The sequence below is a fragment of the Trichoderma breve genome, chromosome 5, assembly GCF_028502605.1.
Source record: "Trichoderma breve strain T069 chromosome 5, whole genome shotgun sequence".
NCBI lineage: Eukaryota > Fungi > Ascomycota > Sordariomycetes > Hypocreales > Hypocreaceae > Trichoderma > Trichoderma breve.
In genome coordinates, this window is record NC_079236.1 from 366304 (window position 1) to 393721 (window position 27418).

Sequence of the window (27418 nt, forward strand, 5' to 3'; positions counted from 1 at the left end):
GTGGATGGACGCCTTGACCCCTTCGAGTACCCGCCAAGTAATCTGGCCGGCGACGTGATGAAGAAGAGAAGGCCGGTGATTGATCATGGCCCGAGTGAGATGGACAGGCATTCCTTGTTCGGGGGAAACACTGTGAGAGCTGAATGCTGGCTCGCTTCTGTACGAGTGCTGCTACTATCACTAGCAAGTAAGTTTCTGCACTGCTGCGTCATGGTGGGAGGCAGTGAAACATGAAGATGCGGGAGACGGCACATACCACTACAGTACGCTGAGATTACACTCGTTGACGCGCGAAGCCGCTGTAGAGCCCAGTATCGCCCTGCCCTGACCAGACCAGAATACCCCTGACCCGTCGAGAAAGAAGTGAAGACGCCGTCGCCGCCACAATGACGACCATCGAGCACCAGCAGCCCGCACTACCGCTAGACGCAACTCCATTCTCCGTTCTTGCAGATTGATGGCCCCGCCGACGGCAAACTGGCGCTGAAAACAAAGGAAACCTTGATGAGCTCGAGTCTAAGCCCAGGTCTAAGGCGTGATGGACGAAAGACGCAAGTGGTAGCCGAGATCGGTAGGGATTAGACAAACAGAGCCGGGCCGAGAGAGCGAGAAGAGCTGAAAGATTCCATGGACGGCGATGGATGGATGGACGATGCGATGCGGACAGGGGTGGCTCCGATATGGTAAGAGGCGTTTGGTGAGATGGAGCCGCCTAAGCAAAGCAACGACCAGGTTGGTTGAAGAGGAGAAAATCTTGGGTCGAGGACCAGGGTTGAGGAGTGGAGGAGATGAGCGCAAAGTACGGCGGTGGTCACCGAGAGGTACAAGGATCTGGTGGGCGGTGGTGCCCTGCAGCCCCGTATCCTCAGCTGGCCGATCAGGTACCAGGTAGTAGTGAAAACAGTGCTAAGGTTCTATCTGGAAAAAGCAACATTGCATCCCTGTTTACGCAATCTTGAGTACGAGATTGAGATGGCGATTGCTTATTTATGACCGATCCTTTGGAAGAAGTTTAAGCGTCTATTACAGAGTAATGACAATACATCTATGGCATTCAATGAAATTACCTGATACCTAGTAGTTGAGGGTAATGACCTGGTTATCTTCCATTGATGGCTTCTTCTACAAAGCACTTACAGTAGGTCAGGTACTTCTTGGTAGCCCGAGCCATCTGCAAGGGCTCAACACTTGACATGCAGGTACAAATTCTGGCCCACACTGACACAACATGCCCCTTCACTCGTATCTACTCTATTTGACAACCATGTCCAGATCGTCAGCAACTCAGTCACATGAGAAAAATGTTCAATCTAATCGCAACAGAATTAAATGGAAAAGAGGATACATCTTTGATTACCTGTGAGTTTACCTAATGTAGGTTTTTGGCAGGTGTTGGTGGATTACAATTTGCGCCAATCCACATGTGTCTCAGCTGTCAACTCCCAGCGCCCAAAGCCCTAAAAGCGCCGCCGACGAGCCAGAATCTGGGGCATTTAGCACTTGAGCGGTGCTGAGCGTCAGTGGGGACCCGGCGATCTCACCTCACTGCACCTGCCTGAGCCCGCCCGGCTAAAACGAAAAACACTGGAGCTCCATCCAATGCAGGTGTCCAGTCACAGTCACAAACTTGATCCATTCTTCCACCACAGCGAGGTAATCATCGTCATTGCCTTTGTTCTGCGCTCTTCCTTTCAAGTCTGGTGCCATTTTCTGTGGCGTCTCTAGACAAACGACAAAGTTTGACAAGCCGGCATGAAGGCTTTCAACGGATCGATGGCAATACCGACACATTCCCGATCCACGATGTTGAAGACGGTGGCAGCTTATGATCAACATCCACCACTCACTCTGCGCTTATCTCTACTAATATGTTCCGCATCATGTGGGTATGGACATATGCGGGAAAACGACATTCCTGTGGGGAGAGTGCGGTAGTCATCTAACGCAGTGTTCAGCCCAGGTAACAGCCATCAATTAAATCGTTCTGTCGGCCGCACCGTCCAAGCCATAAACCCGATACCGTGGGTAAAACAGCATCAAGTCTAAGTCGCTGGTGAGATTGAACAATAGACAGAGACAGACAGGTCCAGTGTGCCGTGATCACACGGACACAGTCACAGCTCCGCACTTTGTCTGACATGACAAACGACAACTCCATCATCATTACAGGTGGTGCTACTATGTCCTTTTAGCTCTGCCTCTGTTTGCCCGCCATGGACGGTGAATACTAGCAGAGGTGGTGTGGCCGATTCGGACAGCCGCTTTCTTGAGTCGACGCTTTCATCAGCCCATCTCCAGCCGTCTCTGCTACTTCGACCGTGCACCTCCAAGCCCACCGGTAGGGCATCGGGAGGGACAGACAACTTCACTCCACTGCGGCAGGGCACAGACTGGATACTGTACTACTGTAAGTCGACAAGTCTTACGGCGAGTCAACTTGACTACTAGCACATATGAATTGTCGGGATTGTCGATCGAAGAGGCCCCACAGAGCATCATCTCAATTGCTCCCGGTGACAAACGAAGCCCAGTGGAAAGCATTGAGGCATTGCCAAGCAGAGAGGTTTGCAGAGCACTGCTGCTATCCGCTCTGCCCCTGGCCAAAGCGTGGCAACCCGCTCCGAAACAAGAGGCTTTGTCTGGAGATGGAATGGATCCCACCGCCTGAGGTACTCTGGGGTATGATCCCGACAGCACCACCATTCAACGTGCGCAAAGACACGGCAAACGCTGGTGGGATGTACGAATACGGACAGCTCAGCTGCTCACATCAACGTTTCTAATGAATGCCTACCTGCCTCCAGGACGATCACATGGAGTTCTTTGGGCTAGCTAATGAATCCAATTCCATCGCCCCTGCGAAGAAAAGAGCTATCACTTTCGCTAAAAATTAGGCGCCAACTTTCGTCGCCCAGGACAGGCATGTCATTGGGCTACCTGCACCAAGATCCTCGTCGCGATCGCCATTCCCTCCGGACTGGCTTTGAGATCGAGCCTGAACAGCAGAAGCCAACTGTGGGCCGATCTTGCAATCTGAGGCTACATGCGTCATTTGGCTAATAACATTGTGCCCCCGGAACAGCCCTACTACGAAATTCGAAATTTGCCAGAGGTACGCCAGCAAGGGACTGCAAATTACCCGGTACGGAATTTTTTTTCATCTCCCAGGATATTTACTAGGTCTACCTATATCTAGTAAGTCCGCTGGATTGCTACAGGGCAGCAATTGGACGTGGATGCTTCGTGGACGTTCTCCAAGAGCTTCTAGCTGGATGCTCACGAAATGAGATGCCAAGCCGATGAACGCCTTTACCCCCAAGAGTCAAGCTAGCTAGGGCTTGCCTGGGGTTTCCCTTCAACGCAGCAAAATCAGTATCCATACGTACATTGTACAACCTGAAGTGCTATATTGATTCAATTTACAGTTTGCCCAAGGCAATAAGCGAATGCCCACTTCACCGTTGTGATGTACGCTTAGTACCAAGACATGTGGAAAAGATCGTCTCTTGCGTTGCTGGCCGCAGAGATATCGCCCTACGAGCTTTACCTGGTTTGGTGGAGTTGGAGACGCAGGCGCTGCAGCGAGTTCGCACGAACCTCCAAGATCCACAACAGTCATGTTCACAGGTGATATTCGTCGGGGGTCAAGACGTCTTGTCTGGCGCGTGGTGGTCCATTGCAATTAAACGTTGCCTCCCTGCCGCTGCGACAGATTCCGCTCTTCTGCGACAATATTTGTCATTCAGACCATGATGTGTGGTTTCGGCTGGAAGGGGCGCAATGTTGTGCTACTCGGGCTTACATAGCCCAAGGTGGCAGACCACGATGAGAATATGAGGCTGTAATAGTCTCTGTGCGCTCCGTATTCCATCACATTTCATTTACCGCGATCCAAAGATGGTGGGATGGTTTTGACCCTGATTGGATAGCCCAGGCCTCAGTTTTCTCATTCGTACGGAATAATTAACAGAGCGAATCTCTCGCACTGAGACCTACGCCGCCTGCAATTCGTTGATCGAGCTGCCTCCTCGACTCGTACGGTGAGCTTGGCGGCCAGGCTCTGACCCATCTGCCGGCTGGTTCCTGGAGCTGAATCATGTGCTACCCCAGGTTTGTGATATGTTCCATTGACCAGACCATCGGGTCTCGGGTTGTGATGTGTTGTCGAGCTATTAATTCATGGCGCCTCGAGGACGAATCCCGCTTGGCCGTTCAAGACAGCGGTGCCATCAGCTGAGAGTGTGTGTGTCCGCTCCTCTCCCTCGCTTACACGGCATGGACGAGACGAAGAGACAGGGTAGACAATACACGTCAATAATGACATTCTGCTTCAATTCAGTTCCACCTCGCGATAAGACAACACCATCGTGCTCATACTATCAAGGCTGATGGGCACAGCATCCATCCGCTGCTTCTGACGGCCCCCAATTATTACCCCGGACAACCATCGCTGCTTCGTCAGTGGCCAATAAAAGGGCCTGTCTTTTTCGGCTTAGACTGGCACACGCAATTTAGCCCCATCGCGCTTCAAGCCGAACCCCCGCGACTGGCGTCCAGACTCAACTTTGCTTCGTTTGAGTGCTGATAGTCGGGCTCAAGTGAGTAACCAACTAATTCATAGCAGCATGTTGTCGGCAGGAGTGCTGCTAGGTGGCCTGGCCAGCCTAGCGGTTGCGCAGTTCCCGCCAAAGCCAGAGGGCGTCACCGTGCTAAGGTCCAAATTCCACGAGAATGTCACCATTTCCTTCAAGGAGGTTTGTGGCCCATTCATTGTTTCCAGCTCCACCGGCTGCTTGTCTTGTTACTGACTGAAGTGAATGAATCAGCCGGGCATTTGCGAGACCACTCCAGGCGTCAAGTCGTATGCCGGCCACGTCCATCTTCCTCCGCGGCTCCTTGAAGATGCAGACGGCGAGCCTCAAAACTATCCCGTCAACACGTAAGTGCAAACTTACAAAAAAGTCTGGAATCAGTCCATTACTCACGCCATCTTCAGCTTCTTTTGGTTCTTTGAGGCCCGCAAGAACCCTGATACTGCTCCCCTCGCCATCTGGCTCAATGGAGGGCCCGGGTCCTCGTCCATGCTCGGTCTGCTCATGGAAAACGGCCCTTGCTTTGTGAATGAAGATTCCAAGTCGACTGTGCTCAACCCGTGGAGTTGGAACAACGAGGTCAATATGCTGTACATTGACGAGCCCAACCAAGTTGGCTTTTCCTATGATATCCCCACCAACTGCACGGCCAATCTCTCAGACGGGGGCTTCAAGCTTGAGCCCGCCGACTTCTCCACTCAGATCCCCGACCTCAACTTTACCTCCATGGTTGGCACTTTCAGTAGCCAGAAGCCCACTCACACGACCAACAGCACTGCTCAGGCTGCCCACGCCTTGTGGCACTTTGCCCAGGCCTGGTTCTCCGAGTTTCCTCACTACAAGCCCAGCGACGATCGCATCAGCATCTGGGCCGAGAGCTACGGAGGCCACTACGGCCCGGGATTCATGCGCTTCTTTCAACAGCAAAACGAAAAGATTGCCGATGGCACGATTGAGGATGAGCACGCCCACTTCCTTCACCTGGATACACTCGGTATTGTCAACGGTTGGCTCGACTCTCTGATTCAAGAGGAGGCGTACATTGACTTTCCGTACAACAATGTGAGTTCTAACATGCAGAATAAGCAAAGAAAATAAGGTCATTCCTTTGTCACTTTGAAACACACTACTAATGGTTATTTCATTTCTCGCCCCAGACTTACGGCATCCAAGTCTTTAACCAGTCCATCTACGACGAATTAAAGCACAATTTCACAAAGCCAAAGGGCTGCAGAGACCAACTAAAGAGATGCCAGCAGAGCCTCAGTCTCTTTGACGTTGCGACCATCAACGACCAGCGAGTCAACTTTGTCGACCTCTGCGAGATGGACAGTTGGTGCGACGGTGCGGCTGTTGGTACCTACTTTGGCCTCGACAGTGGTTGGTTCGATATTAGCCATCCTCTCCGGGACCCCTTCCCGCCGAGCCATGTTTATGGTTATTTGACCGAGGAGGCCGTCTTGGGCGCCATTGGATCCCCAGTCAACTTTACCGCTACTTCGGCTGCTGTGAGCAGCAACTTTGCTAGCTCCCACGACGACCAGCATGGAGGATTCATAGATGCTGTGGGTTATCTGCTTGACCACGGCGTCAAGGTTCACATGATGTACGGTGACCGTGACTACGCATGCAACTGGATTGGTGGCGAAAAGGCGTCTCTGGCGGTCCCCTACTCTCACTCCAAAGACTTTGCGAACGCGGGTTATGCACCACTCTTGTCGGAGAAGGGCGTGTCTGGCCTGACTCGACAATATGGTAATTACAGCTTTTCCAGAGTGTTTCAAGCGGGCCACATGGTGCCATCGTATCAGCCAGAAGCTGCTTACGACATTTTTATGCGCGCTACGTTTAACCGCGATATCGCGACCGGACTGCTGCTAGTCAAGGACGATTTGTCAACGGATGGGCCCAGTGATACCTGGCATGTCAAGCATGAACCGCCCGAGAGGCCTACGCCCAAGTGCTACATCCTGGCACCTCAGAGCTGTGTGTCTGAGCTGTGGGAGAAGGTTGTGGCTGGTACTGCTCAGGTTAGGGAGTGGTTTGTCCTTGAGGAGACTGAAGAAGAGCAGGTGACGGATGAATTGTAGTGGCGTATATTGTGTGGTGTAGTTATTTGTTATTCTCTGGTTAGTCGATTTTGAAGTATTTTTACTGTATATCGATGTAGACAAGATGTATTGATAGTACGGCTGTTGGAAGCTTCAACATCCAGCGCTTCCAGCTTACACCAAGACGAAAGACTAATACATGTATATCAGATTCAAGGACAGGGCAGCAGAAATAGCCATATCTATGCTCTATTTCCAGTCTCTGTCCGTCTAATGTACAGGCATACTGAAATATTATTGGGGTGTTGGGGGCCACTCCCGAAAAATAGGAAAAGCACAAGCCAAAAAGGTCCCCGTTGCAAGCGGTTGGCGGGTTTACGCGCCCAACATGGCCCTCCGCGTACGCGTTAGCTAGAATCCGATTGGCGTTGCTATCCAACACAGTTTCAGGCTCATAAAAACAAAAAGAAAGTACAAGAGGAAAGGGGGGCGTAGTGAAGATGAGATCACCTAGGAAGCAGGGGGGTTGGCCGTCTGATGCAAGGGGGACGGGATGCTTATCACAATACAGGGATATCATAAACTCAAAGCCAAAGCGAACTCGTGTATTCATAGTAAGTAGATCACAAAGGAGAAAATAGCTGAGGATGTAAGAGTGTGCAGAGCACAAAACATTATATCCATTAATGTAATGTCGAAAGGGTGTATATCGAAGTGAAGCCGTTTATCCGTTTATTCCATTAATCTCGACCCTCCATTCCCATGTCCATTATTGATCCAGAGCCGACACATAATTATTAACACGGCACGAACAGAGAGCTCAATGTACAAAGCCTGTCCCAATATTGACCCGACTCTCGGCCGGGGGAGTTGGTGAGTGTGCGTTTAGAAAGCGGGAGGGAGAGCATCGGTGCAGAGAACAGCCACGCCGGCCTAGAAGGAAGATTTTGGTCAATTCGTATTCCGATGAAAGAATGGACTCGGAAGGGACACTCACGACGGGGAGGACGCAGCACTTGGGCTGACGGCCGATGGAAGCACAGGCGCCGTAGAACGACTTGCATCTGCTGGGCGCGAAAGGGGCTGTTTTACCTTGTTAGTCGCAGAGAAACATCGTGGATTGTATTCTGAGAGCACTTACGAACAACGCAATCGAGATCAGCGACACCAATAACATCGGCATCACAGCACTGGGGAACAGAGTATAGTCCCCTGGGGCACCAGGCTTCGTTACGACGGGCGAGTCCCGCGGGGGCCTCAGTGGAGGGAGCAGCGAAAGCTGCGGTGAAGAGAAGAGCGGCAACGGCGAGGAACTGCATCTTGACTGATGTTTGTTGTATACAACGAGAAGAAGAGTATTAAAAAGGAGTGAATATGAAGTGAAGCTGAACTTAGCGAGTGAATTGAATGAGTGGGTTGGGAAATGGAAGCTGGCTTTATACTGATGAGAAAGGAAAGAGAAGAAGAAGTTGAGAGAGAAAGGGACTTGCTATTTATCTCCTTTTTGGAAAGGGAAAAATGATATTGCTATTGCATCTCTTGTGTATCGTGAGCTGCGTGTGGATGGAGTCTCTTTCTTTCTTGTTTTTTTTTTTCCTTCTCCCTGCATGAAAGGGGCGGGAACGGAAACCAAGAAGCAGTAGTTTCGTGCAAGCCGCTCCCTGCGTTCGGGGTCAAGGCTTGTTTTCTGACAGCATTGTGTGAGGCGAAAAAGAAAAGAAAAGGAGGATATGAGAGGTCCTTTGTCTTGGAGTCATTTCAGAGGACTGCTATTCCAGGTTTTTGGGGAGACAATGAATGGATGGATGGCGGAGCGAGACATTTTGGTGCTGCCCTTGCAGGAGAGGTGAAATTGGGCCTGCTCACCGGTTCGTGTTGGCAACTTTCCTTTTTTCTCCCTTGATCTTGATTATGCTGATGAGAAAGATTTTGTTCATGATACCTTATTGGCTACTGGGATCGACTTGAGAAGCTATTTCTCATGTTCTCTCCCTTGTACTGCTTTGGGTGAAGCTTTTGGGTAGTGTGGGGGATGAAGCAAGGCTAGGAGACGGGTTGTTGTAATTGACATGTGCCACAAAGCATGCATGTCGCACTTTTTGCGGAGCTGTTTTCGGGATGAGGGAAAGTCGGGTGATTTACTGATGCAGGGTTTAATTTGACGGCGGCTGAATGTTATTTGATGGAGTGAGTGAGTGGGTGAGGGTCGGGATATCTTGGTTTATGCTTTTATTAAGGCTGATGGTTCATCGGATGCAGAGCCATCCGGGCTGTTGGATTGGTCCAGACAAGGGATACCTACAGAGTGATAGTGTGTATAACTTCTGCGTAAAATGTGTATAAGTGAATACATGAAGGAGAGATTTTCAGCTGGTGTCACAGCATTTTGGTTACCCTGTGATGAAGTAACACAGGCTATGTGGTTATGAGCAGTGTGAGAAGAGCAATAGGCCATGTAAGATGGCAGATATAATCATGATATGCGGTACGTATAATAAAACTGCGATTGGTCAATGCAAAAGATTAATTCTGAGCGAGATTGTGTGATACGTACAAAGATATAATATGTGAATCCAGATACTCGTAGATGACGCCTGAATGAGGATGTAGAGCCTCACCGCAATGCAAGCTGTTATGCCTATAGTGACATAACTCTTTCTTTCTTTGTCCTTGTTTTCATCCCGTCTTCTCCCTGTCTTCCTACACTCATTCACCATCCTCAGCTCTGACGGGACAAGAGTCCAGGCCTCAGCCGCACATGCAAACCCCTGTCTCACACCTCTAATTCGACTGCACTCCTGCATAAAAGACGGGACGCGACGTGCTCCCTTGCCTCTGGATGACGGGTATGAATCATTTATTCCGCGAGCCCAAGATAAGTTGCGAGATTGCGGTGGCGATCGGTTGCTGCTTATTGGCTGGACGCGTCCATCTCCCGCGGTTCCCTGGCACAGATCAGATCAGCCTCTATTACCTTATGCAAGGCACGGTTTCTTAGTATTACTAGTCTGACGCCTTGCATGCTTACTAGTATTACAAGCTCTATTACTACGTAGTAGTATCACATGCTTTGTTTACTTTCAGCCGTCTCCCAGTGTAGTATGGAGGCAGCTACAGGCACTTGAAGCTTCAATCACTGGTGATGACTCTTAGAAAGACATCAGCTATTAACAGTACGATGAGAAAAGTGCTATCAAATAAAAATATGTTGTACCTAGAGGATAGAACTTGATGTTGCAGCAAGAGCGACGGGCAAGAGAGAAATGGCGTTGCCTTGGTAAACCTTGTCCGCCTTTGATGTTGTTTCCGCAGCTTAGATCCAGGGTATCTCCATCTCTACATCTACACCTACATCTAAACATTAGCTGAATCAAGACTCTTCGAGTTTTGCCTCAACATCTCCTTGTTTCATATCATTTAAGCCTGTTCATACTATTGAATATTTCCACAGGTGTCGCATTATCCCATTTGGAAGACCACACAGCCTCCAAGATGACGACTCCAGCGTATGAGGAGACGCCAATAACAAACGGAAATGGCCATATAGACGCAGATGAAGATATTACCATGGACACAGGAGAGGAAGCAGCCACAAACGCAAACACCAACATGGAAATAGATGCACACGTCCCGATCCAATCTCTTTACCACCGCTCTTCAACCCTTATGGCGGAGGTCTGGAAACGTGTCTGCACTGCGTACTCGCGTGTCCCAGGGGTGCACATTTTCTCCCTTGAAGAGCCGCAGCGTCGGGTTGAGAATGCTTTCACCCCGAGATGGATGCCATTGGGGCCTCCAAGGCTGGGACCAAGAGATGGTGGCTATGGCTGGTACTTCAGAAACGCAAACGCAGCCACCCCTTCGTTTGACGCTCACAACCCTTCCACGTATCTCATCGACAGCGGGTTATGGACTGCATGTCAACAGTCACGCAACATCATGTGCGATGCATATGATTTTGACAGTTGGAACCGCATTATTGCATCACATCCTGACTTACTCTATAACGAGCTGAAGCGACAGAGTTTGATGGATTTCCCAGTGTGTGCCCATTTCAAAGACTTGGGAAAAGACCGGATTTTTGGCCTCTTCCCAAACAAGGACTTGATCTTTTTGCAGTCGACAAAGATATAGAGTGCCATTTGGGACTGGCAGATGCCCTTGGGGGGGAATCTATGGACGCTCTCCTCTCTGCCTAACATTGCGCTGGAGTTGAATCCGGCCTGGGGTCACGGCTTATCACCAACAGATCATGAGGCCAACTCAAGTCAATATATTGTCAAATACATTGCCGAGTTGGCATCTATGACTTCAACAAACACTACTATATGGTTTGTTGATGAAAGATTCAGGCGAAAGACCATTGCGCCCACGCAACAACAAGCAGCCATGGACCTCAGACGCCGCGTCTTTCACGGCAGCGACCGCCAGTACGTGCAGGTCATGGGCAACGGATTTCCACTAGATCATGATCAGTGGGAGCTGGTCCCTCAGAAGATGCTCGCCATGACGGATCCTCCCATATGCGATCCCTTTGGGCCTGGCGGTTACCTGTGGACATGGAAAGAAGACCTCCTTGATCCTAACGGGGATGGGCTACACTGGAGCGGCGAGTGGTTTATTCATACGCTCCAATACTATATCATCCAAGCCACGGTCAAAGCTCGGAGGGAAATGGACCGGAGGGAAGCTGAAGCCAATGCTTTAACTGATAGAATTAATGGCAAACCTGAGAATGGCGGTTCCAACAATGGAAGCCCTACGAATAGCCATTCCAACGAGAGAAGCTCTACGAGTGGCGATTCCAACAATGGAAGCTCCGCAAACAGTTATTCCAAAGATGGGAGCCCTACGTATAGCCATTCCAAAGATGGAAGCCCTACGAATATCTATTCAAATAATGGAAGCCCTACGAATAGCAACCACAGCAAAAAGGAAAATAGCAATAGCGAGCATCTTGATGATCAGAATGGCGACCGTACATCTGATGATGGTAGGCTTAATGAGAAGACGATTAAAGAAACAAACTCTTATTCATCCGACACCGACTTTAATGGAACGGAAGTCAACCGATTTGGGCTCCTTGCCGTTGAATTCTTCTGAGTCTGGGTAGACGCTGGATAATTGGAGCTGAGATTGGTGTTGATGGAGTGTCGTGTCATGCTCATGTCATGTAATCTTTGGCATAGCTTTGCCCAATACCCCTTAAATATGATAGGTATCCTTCTTTTTTCCGTTCAATAGGAGATATTGACTCTGTGTATATTACAATAAAAAGCTCAGGTTAAGGTAGGTATAAAATTGATGAGTGCGTTATAAGAGCTCTGTTTAAGTTCCAAATGCCTATGCCAGCTCATTAATTCTTGTAAACCATATTGTGGAACTTGATAAACCTTGTCAACTCGCGCGTAAGAGTAAAATGGTAGACCTCTGTTGCCATATGGATCATCACAAAAGTGCAGCTGCATGTTTGTCCTACGGTTCTTGCGCAATGGCGCGATTGGAATGTACGAGTCGCTGTTAACCTTGTAGCTGAAAGTTTTGGTTATCTATGATCATGATATTATCCTTAGAGTCGTCTTCTTTTCTGATCAGTGAACAATTGTAGTCTTACAGTTACGACTTCCAGCCAGTGGGTTGGCATTTCGGATTGCCCAACAACGATAAGCATGTGCTCTTTGACGGCTTTGGGTAGTTCAAGGAGAGTTGCGGCTATGTCTTCGTCCCATTGATCGGGCGAAATGCGATATACTTTGCCTTGGTATGAGTTATGGTCCCTCATGGTTCGGAGATGGCTGGATGATGATCAATATGAGAATTATAATGAAGAGCTGTTTTTGCTTCTTTTTGTTAAGATATTCCAAGAGAAATAGGAGCGGAAGCATCAGTGGACGGAAGCATCGGGAGCAAATGTTAACATAGATTGCGTAGAATCCCCGTTAAGTGTAACTGGTCAACTACTTACATAGTTTGTAACTAGTTCTGGAAAGTGGTTAGAAAGACAGCGCGAGTTTAATATACTAAGCCATAGTAAATCATAGACAAATATCTGCTGTTTAAAAGTATTGGAAACACTGTGGTGTCTTAACAATTTTTCATTTCATCTAATCATTAACGTAACTTTGTGCGATAGTCGTTCAACTTATTGATTGCCTTTTTGAAATGCTCTCGGGTCTCTCTTTCATTACATCCGGGGGTACAATGGTTCTCACATTTAAGCCCCGGTCTGGTTCAACCAAAAATGTGCGCAGCTGATCATAAGACTCCTGTTCAAGCTCCAAAGGCATGCCATAATCGTCGTACTTTCTTTCTAAAGCCCGCAGCGGGACTTCGTAGACCGTATCCGTACGTAAGTATGACTGAGATAGTAGAGTTGATTCCATCTGTAGATGATTGCACATGTGCAGCTGCATGTCTGTGAAGTAGTCTTTGGGCACTGGCGCAATTGGAACATACCACCCCTGGGAAACACTGGGGTGTATTTCCTCTGTCACCTATTACTCTGATGTTAGATGCCTCGAATTATGATATCTTGATACAGATATTTGCGGCCTTACAGTTGCGACGTATACACAGTCGTCATATTTCTTAGATTTCATAAGAACAACGGCCGGACGAGATCGAACTGAGCGTGGTATGGGAAGGAATTGTCCGTCATTGTCCCATTGATCAACGGGCAGAAATCGATGTACTTTGCCTTGGGGTGACTTTGGGTTCTTCATGGTGTAAAATTAAGTAAAAGGATAAAAATACAGACTGGGATAAAGAGTGGTTTTTATGTCCCTTTTATCTTGGTTGTATTGAAAAAGAGCGGGAATAAAAGAGCTTACATGTGTAGTTGAGCGGAAGCATCGGGAACAACCGTATACAGTCCGGGCACTCCGTACACTGTAGCCATCTATCGCCGTAACTAGTTCTAGCTAGCTAATACAAAGACAAGAGTTTAAATCGGTAAATCGGCATTCCTTTACTAAACCATACCAAGGCAATAGAGAGATATTTAGATTCTATCTTGATGTATTGCAAACACTATGGTGTATTAACCATCGGCCATCTAACTGACCTAGCGAGCGCAAAGAAGTAAATTGCTCTAGTTGATTCACCTCTATTGTAATGAAAGTTCGGTAAGTGCTGGCAAATAATTTGCTATCGCTAGGGTTAATTTAGTGATCGTGTAAGTGTTTCCCCAATAGTTTCATGATTGCCTTTTTCTTCTTACTAGTATATTAATCTGGATTTATCCCATGGTACAGATTTTAAGGCCCATCCAATCGCGATCATGAGATGAAAGCGGCTCTTTCATGCTCCCTCTCTAATGCTTCCCATTTCTCTATCTCATGTTCCCGTAGTCTACCAGAGAAATATATGGGTAGCAAGGCCTTGCCTGCGTAAGGAACCTTGGCCTCAAGTTCAAGCAGAGTATCCATAACCTTGTGTAATCCCACAACTTCTTCAAGTTGGACGGGTATACCTAAAGCTTCAGGCGTGCGAGGAGCTCCGGCTAGGACAAGATTCTGCATCATTCCTAGCGCACCGACGGCAACCATGAACCAAGTGTGAGTCTTGAGGCCAGATACAGTGATAAGAAGAGCAACTCAGGAGACTAGTTGCACAGATGCCGCCGCTATTCTCAGAATCTGACTGCCTTCTGTAAACTCAACCCGAGTAAGACGTTCTAGGTCAACACCGATACCCGTATCTTTGATGAAAACAATTGCAGTTCTAGATCCGTTGCCTTCGGTCAAGGTAAATACAGCGTGGCCGCTTAACCCACGAGACCTAAGGAACGGGCTATATCCCGAAAATGCGCCGTTGCATAGGCCAATGCGGTACCTCCAGCAGTTATAAGTAGTATTTCCCATTCGCCGTAAAGGCCTGCCGGAATTGCAGCAATACCTAGTTGGATGATAGTAGTGATGAGGCCGGAAAACCATGGCCAATCCTTGCTCAGAGATCGATTAACTGGAGAGCTTTCAACAAATTTGTATACAAAGATTCGAAGGCCCCTTAGACGATTCAGACGAACATGGGGTTCCATGAGCCCATACATTGAGGCGTCTTGCTCTGAAATTCTGCTCGATTTTAGGGCATCCTTGATTAATGGAACGCTCCAGTACTCGTGGTTTCGAACCAGCCTTCCCAGAAGCCATGACTGATTGGCGCTGGTAGTGGGCATTGAACTGGCTCTCGTAATTGTGCAAGGACAATCCGGGTCTGGGAGGGCTTTGAGATTTCCCACAGCAAATAGCAGATGGCTAAAGGCATAGGCAACCCAGCCAAAGGAAAAGGCCATAGGCCGGAAGCGATTCAAGGTGAACTGTGCAAGTGCCTTTTGAATCACATCGCCGCCGACGAGGAGCAGCAGTGAGAAAATATCGCTGGGGTTTGTCCACTGGCCGCGAAAGTCGTTTGCCGTAGTCTGCGCATCTTATGTGCTTCGTATCATGTTGAGGCCGAGGCCAGCGAAGCTTATACGAGGTGCCATGAGTGGAATGGTTAACCTCCTGTATTATCATTGCACAAGTGGATGCCTAGAGCATAACACAGTCTTGTTACAGCCTTGAAGGAAGCGAGCAGGGAAAAATATTGATCCATTTAGAGTCGTACTTCACCAGGCTCTGATTGGGCACATGGCCAGTCTATACTGGATTCACGAGATTGAGTCGTTAAATTGCATCTGTTCTGATTCGGCCATGATGCACATGCATTATATTAAAAGTTCAAATGGTGTATTGATACCGTAATAGTTGGCTTGCCTATTTAGGTATATAGCCCAAAATAGACTTAGACAAGGTACGCATAGATATTGTGATTGTGTTTTCGAGAAGATGAAAGTGAAAGAAGCGCTTGACTGAACAACTCAAGAAGGTATGGGGGAGCAAATGGTATTACGTAATGAGGCAGCGAGCATGTTGCGCTAGTTGGTAATATAGAGTAAACTAACACATACACTTTCAACAAACAAGGCAAGGTGCCAGAGTGGTTAATGGGTATGACTCGAAATCATATGGCTTCGGCCGCACAGGTTCGAATCCTGTTCTTGTCGCTCTTCTTTTTTTGCTGTTTCTGCATATCATCGTTTTCATACTGTTATTAAGTCAACATGTCTTTTTTTTTTTTCTGTTCATATTCATGTTATTGGCCGTTTATCGAGTCTAAGACATTAATTTCTTTCTCTCCAATTCCTCAAAGAAACGAGCCTCATCCAACTCCTTAGGCGAGCGTTCTTTGCGAACAAAGCCCCGAATGCCCGACGTTGAGACGGCAAAGTCATCAAAATCAGGTACAAACTTGGCTTGTGATGCCTCGACCTGTCCCCTAAAGCGAGCAACATCCTGACGCGCTTCGCTGAGAAACGTTTCTTTGGCTTGTGCCCAAGTCCATTCTCTCTCTTTTGTGTAGTTGTAGATGTGTATATCGGATTTTGTCCTAACTACGATGCACGGCTGCTTGAAATGCTCACAGATCCGCAGAAGACGAATGTCGGACTAAATAAAACATTAATCACAAACACTTCCTTCTGTCTATTATCTGACACTAGCATCGGCACGGTGAGACTCACCTCGGTAAGCGTTGTTTCGTGCACCAGAACGATCTTGTCATAGGCAAACAGCTTCTGGCTGTAGTAGTAGCTAAACGCAGTCACCCTCTGTGTTCCAGCTCCTGGAAGATCATACCACACGCAGTTGTGTGCCGGGTCAGCATAACGATGTCGTTGTCTCGTCACCGCTGAGCCACCGGTGGGAGCCCAGTCAGGGTCGCCGTAGCTCAGGTTTCGAATCGCGTTGAGCAGTAATGACTTGCCAGCATTGACATTGCCCACGACGGCGATGTTGGCGACAGCTGCATCATAGTTGATGTCTTGTCTAGCATCCTCAATATCGCTGTCTGAGATGTCAGGGTCGGCTGGATCAATGCCACTGGCAAAGCACAGGTTCAAATTGTTAGCTGTTGAGGCACAACTGACTATCCGAGGGGATTGCAATTCTTACAGATCACGCATGTACTGTTCCAGGGCCTCGCGATCCTGACGCTCCTTTTCAGCACGTTGCCTTTCTTCCTCGGCGCGCCGCTCAGCTTGCTGCCGTAGCTCGCGCTCTCGCTCCGCCTTTCTCTTTGGGTCCAGGTCAGCTATGACATCGAGGAAGTTTCCACCAATGAGTGCCCCGATTGGAATGGCCGCCATCTATTAACAAAGTCGTCCAAGTTTTCTATGTCGAACCAAGCTCTGGGAGACCACGAGGGTCCTCGACTGGAACTAGTATCACTATTTGAGCCACGAGTGGAATCACAGCCGCCTGTGAGCAAGAGGTCTGGAATGACGAGTGGCTTTTGCGATGAAGATGATATGCCTGGTCAGCTTTAGAAATGGGTGAAGATGTCGGGCGTTTAAATGCGCAAACAGCCTTGCTCCGTTGAATCCAGTTTGCATGTATCAATGCGTGCATACGCGAGCATTAATCCCCTCCAGCAGAGTGTCGAACTTGGTACATGCAAGCGGTGATAATACGTGGGAGCTTGCCATCCACTGCCCGCCCTACCAACCAAAGCTCGAACGAATCGCATCCCATTGGCCTCGCGTCACGAGAAAGAAAACCTGCAAAAGCCTCACCAATCGTCCATCAGGCGTTGGAGATCATCAGGCTGCCTTGAGCTAGCGGAGAGATTTATGACAACATTTCTCACCGAAATCTGCAACCAAAAGACGCAAGGAGACTTGTAACATGCTTCTTTTCGGACTACAACGCCAATGATTTCCATCTTCACAAGTTTATACAGTCTAAGCCACTAGCAAAGACTTTTAGCTGCTGAAGCACGACAAAGAGGAATGCTGGTAATCTTCTCTCATGGATCATGCATGCACTGCTCCAGACCCCTCGTGATCCTCGTGATGCTCCTCGACGCGCTCCCTCTCCTCTCCAGCGCGTCGTTTCTCCTCATTGGCGCGCCGCTCAGCTCCCTCTTTTTCTCGCTCATCCCGCCGCAGCCGCCGTTGTCGCCGCTTCTCGCGTCGCTCGGCTTTCTGCTCTGCTGATTGCTGTTTTCGTCGCTCCCACGGCCTAACAAACACGACGGCTCCTATGGCAAGGGCTTGGTGGATTATCTGGCCGTTTTTCGCTCCAATCCAGTAGCTGAGGGCGGCGCCGAGAGCCAGCATGAAGATGTCGACTGAAAGCCTAAGAGGTAGATGCATTGCTGACAATTACCAGTGAAGTAAGAAATATGGTTAATATGAAGAGAAGGTGAAGGTGGATTAAATTGAAAGGGACAAGTATTTCAATGGCTCTACTTATCTGTCACATACCTGGTCTTTGGCTGAGTCATAACATTGCTTGAGTAATAAAGGGGTCATTGCTCATCTTATGAACTAGAATTTGAAAGAATCCAGTCGAATTGCTATTTGTTGCTCTACGAGGAACAAATGGTCAAAGCTCACCGAAAGTTAATGCCCAACACTCTTCGATCTGAACACCGGTGATCCCTATGTCTCAAAGTTGTATATCTGCTAATAAATCATCGCTGTCTATGTATATATGTCTATCCCTCTATCACCAAATTATCCGAAAATGACCAAAACATGAGAATCTGAAAACACCAAAATACTAATCACTGCTTATCCTTATTCCATCCATTCCACCTCTCAAAATCCTCCGTATCCAAATCAAACAAATCCAGCATCCTCCCCACGCTCTGGTCCACCAAATCCTCCACCGAAGAAGGCTTGATATAATACGCCGGCACAGGAGGAAAAATAATTGCCCCCGTCCTCGTCACATCCAGCATGTTGCGCAGGTGAATCTCGCTCAACGGCGTCTCCCTCGCCACCAGAACCAGCCTCCTGCGCTCCTTGAGAATCACGTCCGCCGCTCGCGAAATCAGGTCGTCACACAGGCCCGTGGAGATGGACGCCAGCGTCTTCATGCTGCAGGGCACGACAATCATGCCGTCAACACGGAATGAGCCGCTGGCGATGGGGGCTGCCATGTCGTTGATGTTGTAGGTGTGGTCTGCGAGGGCGCGGACGTTGGAGGCGTGGTAGTCGGTTTCGTATTTGAGTGTTGCTTCGGCCCATTTGCTCATGACTAGGTGTGTCTCGACGTTTAGTCGGCGGAGGGCGATGAGGAGCTTGATGCCTAGGATTGTGCCTGTGGCGCCTGTCATGGCGACGATGATGCGCTTGCGGCGAGGTTGAGAGCGGGAGATGTTGTGGGAGATGCCGGAGTTGGCATTGTCGGGTGCTGTGAGGGATGGAGACATGATGAGGAAGTTGTGTTTGTGTATTTGGAAACTTTGTCACTTGAAGATCGTATAGTGAATACGAGACTGAGTCTGAAGCTTTGTGTAAATGAAAAGGAGAGAATGCTTGTGGGGTGAGTTGATTTGAATTGAATGGAATTGAGCTGAGTTGAGTTGAATTGAGTGGAAGTGTTTGTGAGCTGAGTCGAGTTGTATTGAATTGCTGCTGTGACAAACAATCCAGATCAAGGGCTGCAATCAATCATCTTTATACGTATCCATCCTCAATTCGGAATCGGAACATTCTGTCATCCAATAAATTTCCGAAGCATCTGCAGCTTAATGCAGATCCGGTAGTTGAGTGACCTCATACGACCGAGCAAAGCTGTACGCTTGAAAGGACATCACACTCCGAGCTACCGAGGCGCCGAACTCAGGGGGGCCAACTTATGAGATCAGCGTCATTGTATCACCACTTTTACAGACTTTGAAACTATGAAGCATTAAGTTTTCTTTCGTCTATCTCCGATGATACGACATTATATTATAAAGTCGTCGGAGTTACGGATTTGAACAGGAGTATCCCAGATTGCTGAGAGAATTTCTGTCCGCAACGCAAACGCTTTCCATTGTATTACGATTATACGAGAGTTTATACCCAATAACAACTAGTTTTACAAGACGTTGTAGTTTCTCAAAATTCATCCACGAACTCATATGGCGCTATATCATTTGAGTCAGCTTCATGCACTAATTACCCTGGCTAAGAAATACTCACCTTTCATAATCGAGTCGAGATACATCAGAGGCGATAGGCCCGACGTGTCCCAGGGATACATGTATTCGTCCATTGACCCACTAACACGGAGAAATTAGTAAAGAAAACTCTCTCTCCCTCAATACCGCTTCAATATCAATAAGCGTACCTTTCGCCCAGCATGGCGGTAAAATTGTAACCCATCACCGTCTCCATCACCGGATCTATTGGAGCTGCGTCCTGCCCTCTCGGCAAAGACTGATTCTGCTGCACTACATTGTCTGCCTCTTGTCGTTCAGGAGATGACGAACCACAAGGAGCTTTCTGTATGGCGTTTTGCAGAGCCACCAATGCCCTGGTGTGGTTCATGGACAGCCAATTGTTGTTTCCCGACGCATCAACCATCATGCCAGTCTCGTCGTCTGCCTGCGCTGCCCGGGAGAAGATTTCCATGACTCGCTGCAGCACATCTCGACTCTCCTGGTCACACCGCGTTTCTTCCCACAGACAGAGTAGAATGGTGGCTCCCAGGACTGAATGGATCAAAGACCAAGTCCGAATGGGAATAATGCTCACCGCCTGGAAATCAATGAACGCCTTTGCCGTACTCATCAAGCTCTCCTTGGCCTGAGCCCTGAGAGCTCGAACAACGTCAGGCTCATTCTCGGTAAGAGCAGATTTTGTTAGTGCGGGACGGCACAAAACCGAGACTACAAAGAACAGCTGGATCTCTATGGTGAGGCTCTCGTAGCGTTGCTGGATGTTTGTGCATTTCTCTCGGCACTGTAGATACGGTGCAGCCCGTGATCGGTATCCGTCCAACTCGGCCAGTAGCTTCATTGATGCCTCACAACTTGGCTGGTTTAGTTCCAAAAGGCTGGAAGTTACTGCAACAATGCTACACATCATCTCCGGAAAGCCTAGTGGTTGATTAGGATTTTCAAGAATGTTTTCTGTCGCAAAGGATTGTTTGGATGTAATGTTTGGCCGGCCATGGCACAGGCTAAGCAAGCAGTCCTGTCTGCAAATGGCGTCCCTTGAAAGTGTCAGTTTGTGTTTGATAATCGAGCTAGCAAGCAATAGACATAGGCATACCAAAGGGCCTGTTTCTTCTTTGCCCCATCATCAGACTGCTGAGACGCATTTTGCGTGTGCAAGCCCAAAGCCTGCGCTGCCCGGACTGTGGTGCCCATCATGACCCACGCACCATCCGACTGTCCGACATCCTGGAGAACAGTTCCGATGATGAGCAAGGTATGGACCCCATCGATTGATGGATGTAAGACATAATTGGCCAGACGTAGAGCGTCAAATGCGCGTTGTACTATCAAAGGGACATCAGATTAGCCACATGTATACTCCAAACGCCGATGGAAAGTGATAAGACCGAGCCATGTTTCTTACCAAAGTCAAGGCAATGCTCCGACCGCTTCTTCGGAGATTGCATCACCGAGTAATGGGCGCTAGTAGCAAGTGCGGCCAGCAGCAAAGCAATTCTGGATATATAGGCTTTGCAGACCCATTTCGAAGACGGCACGTCGGGACTACGAAGCTCACCAGCTTCCAGGGCGGCGAGATACTCGCAGAAAGCAGACTCTAGATCGTCAGGATCTAGCATGACAGGGTTCAGGGGATATATCGTGGCTCCGTGTGAGGGGAAATATCTAACAGCGAGAGTACAGTGGTCAGCAAGATGGCACCATGTTTGTAAATACGATATGGTATTGATGGGCTTGAAGCAATGCATGATGGCCGTACCGTAACACTTCTTGTTTCTGTGGAATCACCTTCAGCAACGCCACCCATCTCTCCTGCCATGTCTTGAGTTTCATAAAAGGATAGAATTCGAGGGTATTGTGTAAGCCAAGGACTGGCCCAGCCTTGCGCCTCATCTCTACAGCGGGAGAGTCGGTTGAGCCGTGCAACATGGTGAGCACGGAACTGCCTCCTTGATAGAGCTCTTTACGGGGCGGATGACAACCAGCAGCCGCAGGGTCTGCAGATCTCGTAAATAGTATCGAGTTTGACGTCTGTGATGTAGCAAGAGAAGACGGCGTATGAGTGAGAGACGGCTCAGACTCATGGCCATCAGCACCAGCATCATCATTCCGTCGTGATGACTCTGGCTCTGGCTCGGGCTCGGGCTCAGATTCCCTTCTTTGAGCAGCTCTCTGAGACGCTGAGCTTACAGCCGCTGCTTTGGCACGCCGCCCGCGCCTCTTCTCGGGAGTGCCCACATTGTACGAGCAGATCTCGGGATGGCCTCGTTTCCGGCATGTCTGGCACGGCTGGCTGTGATCGCACTTGACCTTGCGCTGGCGACACGGATAGCAGGACCGAGCCTGCGAGATACGACGGAGATACAGAACTCGGTCGATTTCTTTCTGCTGGAGATCCATTTGCGGCTTTGATTAACTGCGATGAAGTTGAGAGGTGAGAATGATGGCAATGTTCCGAGGATCCGAGGTAAGCTTGCTAGTTCATGTTGCCTTATGTAAAAGCGCGCGGCGGCAATCTCGGAGGCTCGGAGTATTTCAGCTATTAGTGTAAGTCGGCAAGACACCACGGCAGAGCATCACGGCATCACAGAATGATGTATACTTGGGCGAAGCGAAATACGCGGCGGAATCGAGAGCAGAATTTTAGCAGAAACTAGACGTCACTAACCTCCTGATTGAAAGAACTGTATTCCGAAGGTTTCCGGAATTTCCACAAGTTGATGAAGATGATTGAGTATATATGGCCATGGCAGCAACCGCCAGAGACCAGATGATACACCACCAAAAAACAGCACAACATCAAATAGCATCTTCATTCAATCAGTCAATCAATCAATCAATTTTGGTCAATTAGTCAGTCAGTCAGTCAGTCAGTCAGTCAGTCAACCAGTTAATCAACCAATAACAACTAATCAATCAACCAGCCAACCAACCAATCAACCTTTGATCATCGTCACATCTACAGTAACAATCAACCCCTTTTACAAACTCACCATGTCTCAAACCACTCTCCGTGAACCCTCGGATCCTGAGCCTCCTCATCTCAGCTTCCGCTCCTTCGTCAATGCCCTCCGCCAAGACAACGATCTCGTCGACATCGACACCCCCATCAACCCAAACCTCGAGGCCGCAGCAATCACCCGCCTCGTCTGCGAAACCGACGACAAGGCACCTCTCTTCAACAACGTCATCGGAGCCAAAGATGGTCTCTGGCGCATCCTCGGAGCCCCAGCCTCTCTCCGCAAGTCTCCTCGCGAGAAGTACGGCCGTCTAGCTCGCCACATGGCCCTCCCTCCCACCGCCAGCATGCGTGAAATCATCGACAAGATGCTTTCTGCAAGCAGTCTCAAGCCCATTGAGCCAATTGTCGTGCCCATCGGCCCTATCAAGGAAAACTCCATCGAGGGAGACGACATTGATCTGACCAAGCTTCCCGTACCGATGGTTCACCAGTCCGACGGTGGGAAATACATCCAGACCTTTGGCATGCACATTCTACGTTCTCCCGACGGCAGCTGGACAAACTGGTCCATTGCCCGAGCCATGGTCTCCGGCAAGCGAACTCTCGCTGGCCTCGTCATCAGCCCTCAGCACATCAGGCAGATCCACGACCTGTGGGAGAAGGAGGGCGTGACGGAGATCCCCTGGGCCCTCGCATTCGGCGTCCCCCCCACGGCCATCATGGCTTCTTCGATGCCCATCCCTGACGGAGTGAGCGAGGCTGGATATGTGGGAGCCATTGCGGGAGAGCCCATCAAGCTGGTCAAGTGTGACACCAACGACCTCATGGTTCCGGCCAATGCGGAGATCGTTCTTGAGGGCACATTGTCCACTACGGAGAGGCAGCCCGAAGGCCCGTTTGGTGAGATGCACGGCTACACGTATCCTGGAGAGAGCCATCCGGGTCCTAGATACACGGTCAACAAGATTACGTACCGCAACAATGCAATCCTGCCCATGTCTGCGTGCGGTCGTCTAACAGACGAGACTGTAAGTGTCTCTCTCTCTCTCTCTCTCTCTCTCTCTCTCTCTCTCTCTCTCTCTCTCTTTGCCCCCTTTTACCCTCCCTTCTCCCCCTTTTCACACAGCAACTTGCCACAGAAGCTAACTACATATCTTCATCCAAACAGCAAACCATGATCGGAATCCTCGCCGCCGCCGAAATCCGTCAACTCTGCCAAAACGCCGGCCTCCCCATCACCGACGCCTTCGCCCCCTTCGTCGGCCAAGCAACCTGGGTCGCCCTCCGCGTCGATACATCCCGCCTCCGCGCCCTAAAAACCACGTCCAAGGCCTTTTCCCAACAAGTCGGTAACCTCATCTACCGCTCCAAGCCCGGCTTCACCATCCACCGCCTCATCCTCGTAGGTGACGACATCGACGTGTACGACGACAAGGACGTCATGTGGGCCTTTGTGACTCGTTGTCGCCCTGGAACGGACGAGGTGTTCTTTGAGGATGTTCGCGGGTTTTTGCTTATTCCGTATATGGGACATGGTAATGCGGATGCCAACAAGGGGGGAAAGGTCGTGAGTGATGCGTTGCTTCCGGTGGAGTATACGACTGGTAAGGATTGGGAGGCTGCCGATTTTAAGAATTCTTATCCGCGGGAGGTTAAGGACAAGGTGTTGAAGGACTGGGAGACTCTGGGATTCCAAAAGCTGGAGTGAGGCTGGAGTTTGAATATGTCTTTCAATGTTGCCCTTCCATGATAGACTCTAGAGTAGACTGGTATAGAATGATAGATGCTGTTTAATCTTTTCCCTCATGAGCTTGTCCACTGTTTCGTCTTCAACTCATTGTGATACGTAATAACTGAAACAGTTATTGACAAGTCAAATCAATTATATACTACAGTAACTCCGCATGGCCGCTTTTCTCCCAATAGCTCTCGCTTCATCCATCATCAACGCCGCGTACCAAGCCTTCAAACCCGCCCGCTTCGTGTTGCCCATCTATCCTATCCGTGTTCCTATTGCTACAAGTTCTCATGTCATCGTCCATAGGCCATAATGCCCACATCCTTTTTAGTTTTCTTTCCTTCCCATTTTCGCCTCCTTTCTCTTTTTTTACACAGTGCATCGTTCTGTGATCCCAGCCATTTCACTCATAATCCGTACATAACAGTGCGCTCCTCGCTCCTCGCTCCCCTCAGCTCTAGTTCTATGTGCTCAATGCGTAGATACATACATACATCATAACAAGGAAATTAAGGAAAGTGTTTCAAAGTTTGACAGAGAACTCTCGTTCACCACTCAATGACAAGTTTAGACGAGATTCAGAGTACCATCACGGTGGAGATGGCCCTCGCCCCGACCTCACTCTTCTTTCTTGCTGGACTTTTCGGCCTCTGGACTTCCATTCGATTTTTCTTGTTTTGCTCCAGAGGCCTTTTCGGACTTGCCCTTTTTCCATTTGGAAATCTTCTCACCCAAGTATCGCCATGATCTCTTAAAGCCGCCCATCAACAAGCCCTTGATGCTCTGTGAAGTGCTCGGCCAGTTGACCGTCTGCTTAATGACCTGGCGAGTGATGCGCTGTAGCTGTTCGGGGTCGTCTGCGGCAATCCGTTTCTCAAATTCGCCCGCTTGGCGCCGCTTCACAGTTCCATCAGAGTCAGATGTTGCCTGCATCATGGCCTTGAACTCGTCTTGGGGAATGCCAAACTTCTTGCGATACTGGAAGTAGAGTCGAGACCTAAAGCTTCCTGGCAGGCGCCTAACCATGTTTCCTCGCTTGACCAAATCCATGTCCTGCTGCAGCCTGGTGTTGGCTTCGGGGTCCAAGATCCAGTTCTCGTCGTCCAGCCGGACCGGGTCGACAAACGCCACATTGGGAAGTGTCCTGATTAGCGGAGCATAGAGTCGGCGGAAATGAACCATGTTGTGGGAGACTATGTTGGCCACCTTGCTCTTATTCTCGGTGGGAAGAGCCATTCTTGGATCACCGAGGTAGCTGAGGCCAGCAATTGTGCTGTACAAATCGGCCTCTGTGAAGTTGGGCGGCAGAAGGAGAAGAGCAGTTCGAACAGCGGCGATGAGGTTAATCTGGTTGGCCAGACGGACTTGGGGATGGTCTCGCAGAATCTTGACAGGCTTCTGGAGGCGCCCCGCCAAATACAAGTTATCCCAGGTGGACAGGTCCCTCACCAGGTTGTCGATGCTCGTAACGCCGTACTTGATCAGCATGCCGTTCATCTCGATGTAGGGGTTGAAGTAAACGCCCGCACCCCAGCCCTGGACTCTTGAGACAAATCCCGAGCCAAGCGATGCGACTCCTGAGTAGTGATCTCGGTGTTGCTTCATGTTGATGGAGTGCCAGTGCTCTGTATGCGTGACTCCGAAAATGAAATCAATCATCTTGGGGGAGCCCTTTTGGGCCTTGACCAGGGCCTCGGGAGGCTTGGGGTGGACGGCTCGAAACTCGGCTTCGCTGACGCTGCGACCGGCCTTTTCCTGGGGAAAGACGCCCGAACCATAGGCAAAACAGTAGACGATTGGCGCGTTGAACTGACGCAGCATCATACGCAGGGCCTCTTTGAGCTCATAATTGATAATCATGTGTTGATTAACACCAAAGAGACGATGGGGGAGCTCATCGAAGCGTTGGATGGCAAAGTCCACCGTATCCTCCCACTCGTCGCCATATAGGTTGAACTTGCCTCCAGCGGATTCTTTGCGACGGCTTGACGCCGATGATGCCGATGAAGATGACGTTGAAGATGTAGATGTCGGTGCAGATGATTGGGTCGTGGGTGCCGGCGATGCCTGATCGCCGCTCGGGCTATCTGGCTGCCGATTCTGCGAGGAAGATGTCGAGTTGGAAGACCATCGCTGCTGAGACGAGAGTGACAACGTTGACGGCAACAGAGTCAAAGAGGAGGACGAGGGAGATGACAGTCGTTTGTAGCTGGATCGAGCGTGGGAATTGGGGGAGAGGAACAGCGACGATAGCCGAGGCGCCGAATTCGTTGCCAGAGAGCTTCTTGCCTGCGAGGGATCTCACGTCAGTAAAGACGCTCTCGTCATAGGTCAACACTGTAGATGTCTCTTATGTACCCCGATGCTTCGTCCAAGGGCGACCATTGCGAATGGAAAAAGGCGAGCCGATTCAATCTTTGGAGCTGGGCTGATCTGATTCGAGTTTGAGCTAGGGAGGGCTATTCGCGGATACGGGAGCAGCGGCAAAGGCCACGAGAAGACGCTCAAGCGGTGCAATCCATGTACTGGATATTCGAGGCCTAATTGGTATTAATTCAGAATTGGTTGAAGCAATTCGACAGCCGCATATCCAGCGGGTTTTGTGGTGTTTTGGCTGAGGATGGAATGGTGGGATGAGAAGATCGAAGGGAGCTGGCAGAGCTTCCCACTAAGGTTGGATCTTGTTCTGCGGGTGGGTCACGGGCAGGCCTGGAGCTGCGTCATTGGCAAGGGGGAGAACCAGGTACAAGATGCAGCAGGTTTTAGATGCTGGGGGGACTTGTACTTGTACTTGCACTTGAATCTCGTCTTTAAATTCCATTTCATCCAATGCCAATTGCTGCAATTGTGCCTTTTGTATATATATATATGCCTCATAATAATTGCCACCTTTCTACAAGAAGAGCGGGAATATTTGGACGTTCCATGATTCGAGCTGCTGGTCCGGAGCACCGACCCAGACAATGGACCGAGTGCCGATTGGCTGGCGCAGATCTTATCTGATGACTGGGCCAAGCTATTGTACCTGTTCTCTGTACTCTGTATAGTAGGTACATCTACAGGAACTCGGTGCTTTGAGCAA

At 49.5% G+C, this 27418-nt stretch overlaps 9 protein-coding genes across 9 annotated transcripts; 3 read left to right on the top strand and 6 right to left on the bottom strand.

Annotated features, from left to right (window-relative positions):
• Positions 1–4625: 4625 nt before the first annotated feature.
• Positions 4626–6682, top strand: T069G_07827 (serine carboxypeptidase domain-containing protein; the record flags this gene model as incomplete). Its single annotated transcript, XM_056175037.1, has 5 exons — positions 4626–4754; positions 4827–4939; positions 4997–5321; positions 5376–5654; positions 5750–6682. The coding sequence occupies 5 exons, from the start codon at positions 4626–4628 to the stop codon at positions 6680–6682; spliced, it is 1779 nt and encodes a 592-aa protein (XP_056025986.1).
• An 846-nt stretch (positions 6683–7528) lies between these two features.
• Positions 7529–7962, bottom strand: T069G_07828 (fungal hydrophobin domain-containing protein; the record flags this gene model as incomplete). The annotated part of the gene is made up of 3 exons (XM_056175038.1): positions 7529–7576; positions 7641–7726; positions 7785–7962. The coding sequence occupies 3 exons, from the start codon at positions 7960–7962 to the stop codon at positions 7529–7531; spliced, it is 312 nt and encodes a 103-aa protein (XP_056025987.1).
• Positions 7963–10135: 2173 nt separating this feature from the next.
• Positions 10136–11746, top strand: T069G_07829 (uncharacterized protein; the record flags this gene model as incomplete). Its single annotated transcript, XM_056175039.1, has 2 exons — positions 10136–10684; positions 10778–11746. The coding sequence occupies 2 exons, from the start codon at positions 10136–10138 to the stop codon at positions 11744–11746; spliced, it is 1518 nt and encodes a 505-aa protein (XP_056025988.1).
• Positions 11747–15798: 4052 nt separating this feature from the next.
• T069G_07830 (interferon-inducible GTPase (IIGP) domain-containing protein) lies at positions 15799–16829 on the bottom strand (the record flags this gene model as incomplete). The annotated part of the gene is made up of 3 exons (XM_056175040.1): positions 15799–16131; positions 16206–16563; positions 16636–16829. The coding sequence occupies 3 exons, from the start codon at positions 16827–16829 to the stop codon at positions 15799–15801; spliced, it is 885 nt and encodes a 294-aa protein (XP_056025989.1).
• A 666-nt stretch (positions 16830–17495) lies between these two features.
• T069G_07831 (uncharacterized protein) lies at positions 17496–17837 on the bottom strand (the record flags this gene model as incomplete). Its single annotated transcript, XM_056175041.1, has 1 exon — positions 17496–17837. One exon carries the CDS (start codon positions 17835–17837, stop codon positions 17496–17498), a length of 342 nt encoding a protein of 113 aa, XP_056025990.1.
• Positions 17838–18250: 413 nt separating this feature from the next.
• Positions 18251–18901, bottom strand: T069G_07832 (flavoprotein domain-containing protein; the record flags this gene model as incomplete). Its single annotated transcript, XM_056175042.1, has 1 exon — positions 18251–18901. One exon carries the CDS (start codon positions 18899–18901, stop codon positions 18251–18253), a length of 651 nt encoding a protein of 216 aa, XP_056025991.1.
• Positions 18902–19574: 673 nt separating this feature from the next.
• T069G_07833 (fungal specific transcription factor domain-containing protein) lies at positions 19575–22036 on the bottom strand (the record flags this gene model as incomplete). Its single annotated transcript, XM_056175043.1, has 7 exons — positions 19575–19603; positions 19659–19738; positions 19807–20673; positions 20733–20961; positions 21042–21301; positions 21396–21531; positions 21580–22036. The coding sequence occupies 7 exons, from the start codon at positions 22034–22036 to the stop codon at positions 19575–19577; spliced, it is 2058 nt and encodes a 685-aa protein (XP_056025992.1).
• Positions 22037–22630: 594 nt separating this feature from the next.
• T069G_07834 (3-octaprenyl-4-hydroxybenzoate carboxy-lyase domain-containing protein) lies at positions 22631–24306 on the top strand (the record flags this gene model as incomplete). The annotated part of the gene is made up of 2 exons (XM_056175044.1): positions 22631–23626; positions 23767–24306. 2 exons carry the CDS (start codon positions 22631–22633, stop codon positions 24304–24306), a joined length of 1536 nt encoding a protein of 511 aa, XP_056025993.1.
• Positions 24307–24954: 648 nt separating this feature from the next.
• On the bottom strand, positions 24955–26721 carry T069G_07835 (mitochondrial matrix mmp37 domain-containing protein; the record flags this gene model as incomplete). The annotated part of the gene is made up of 2 exons (XM_056175045.1): positions 24955–26625; positions 26695–26721. The coding sequence occupies 2 exons, from the start codon at positions 26719–26721 to the stop codon at positions 24955–24957; spliced, it is 1698 nt and encodes a 565-aa protein (XP_056025994.1).
• Between the last annotated feature and the right edge of the window lie 697 nt (positions 26722–27418).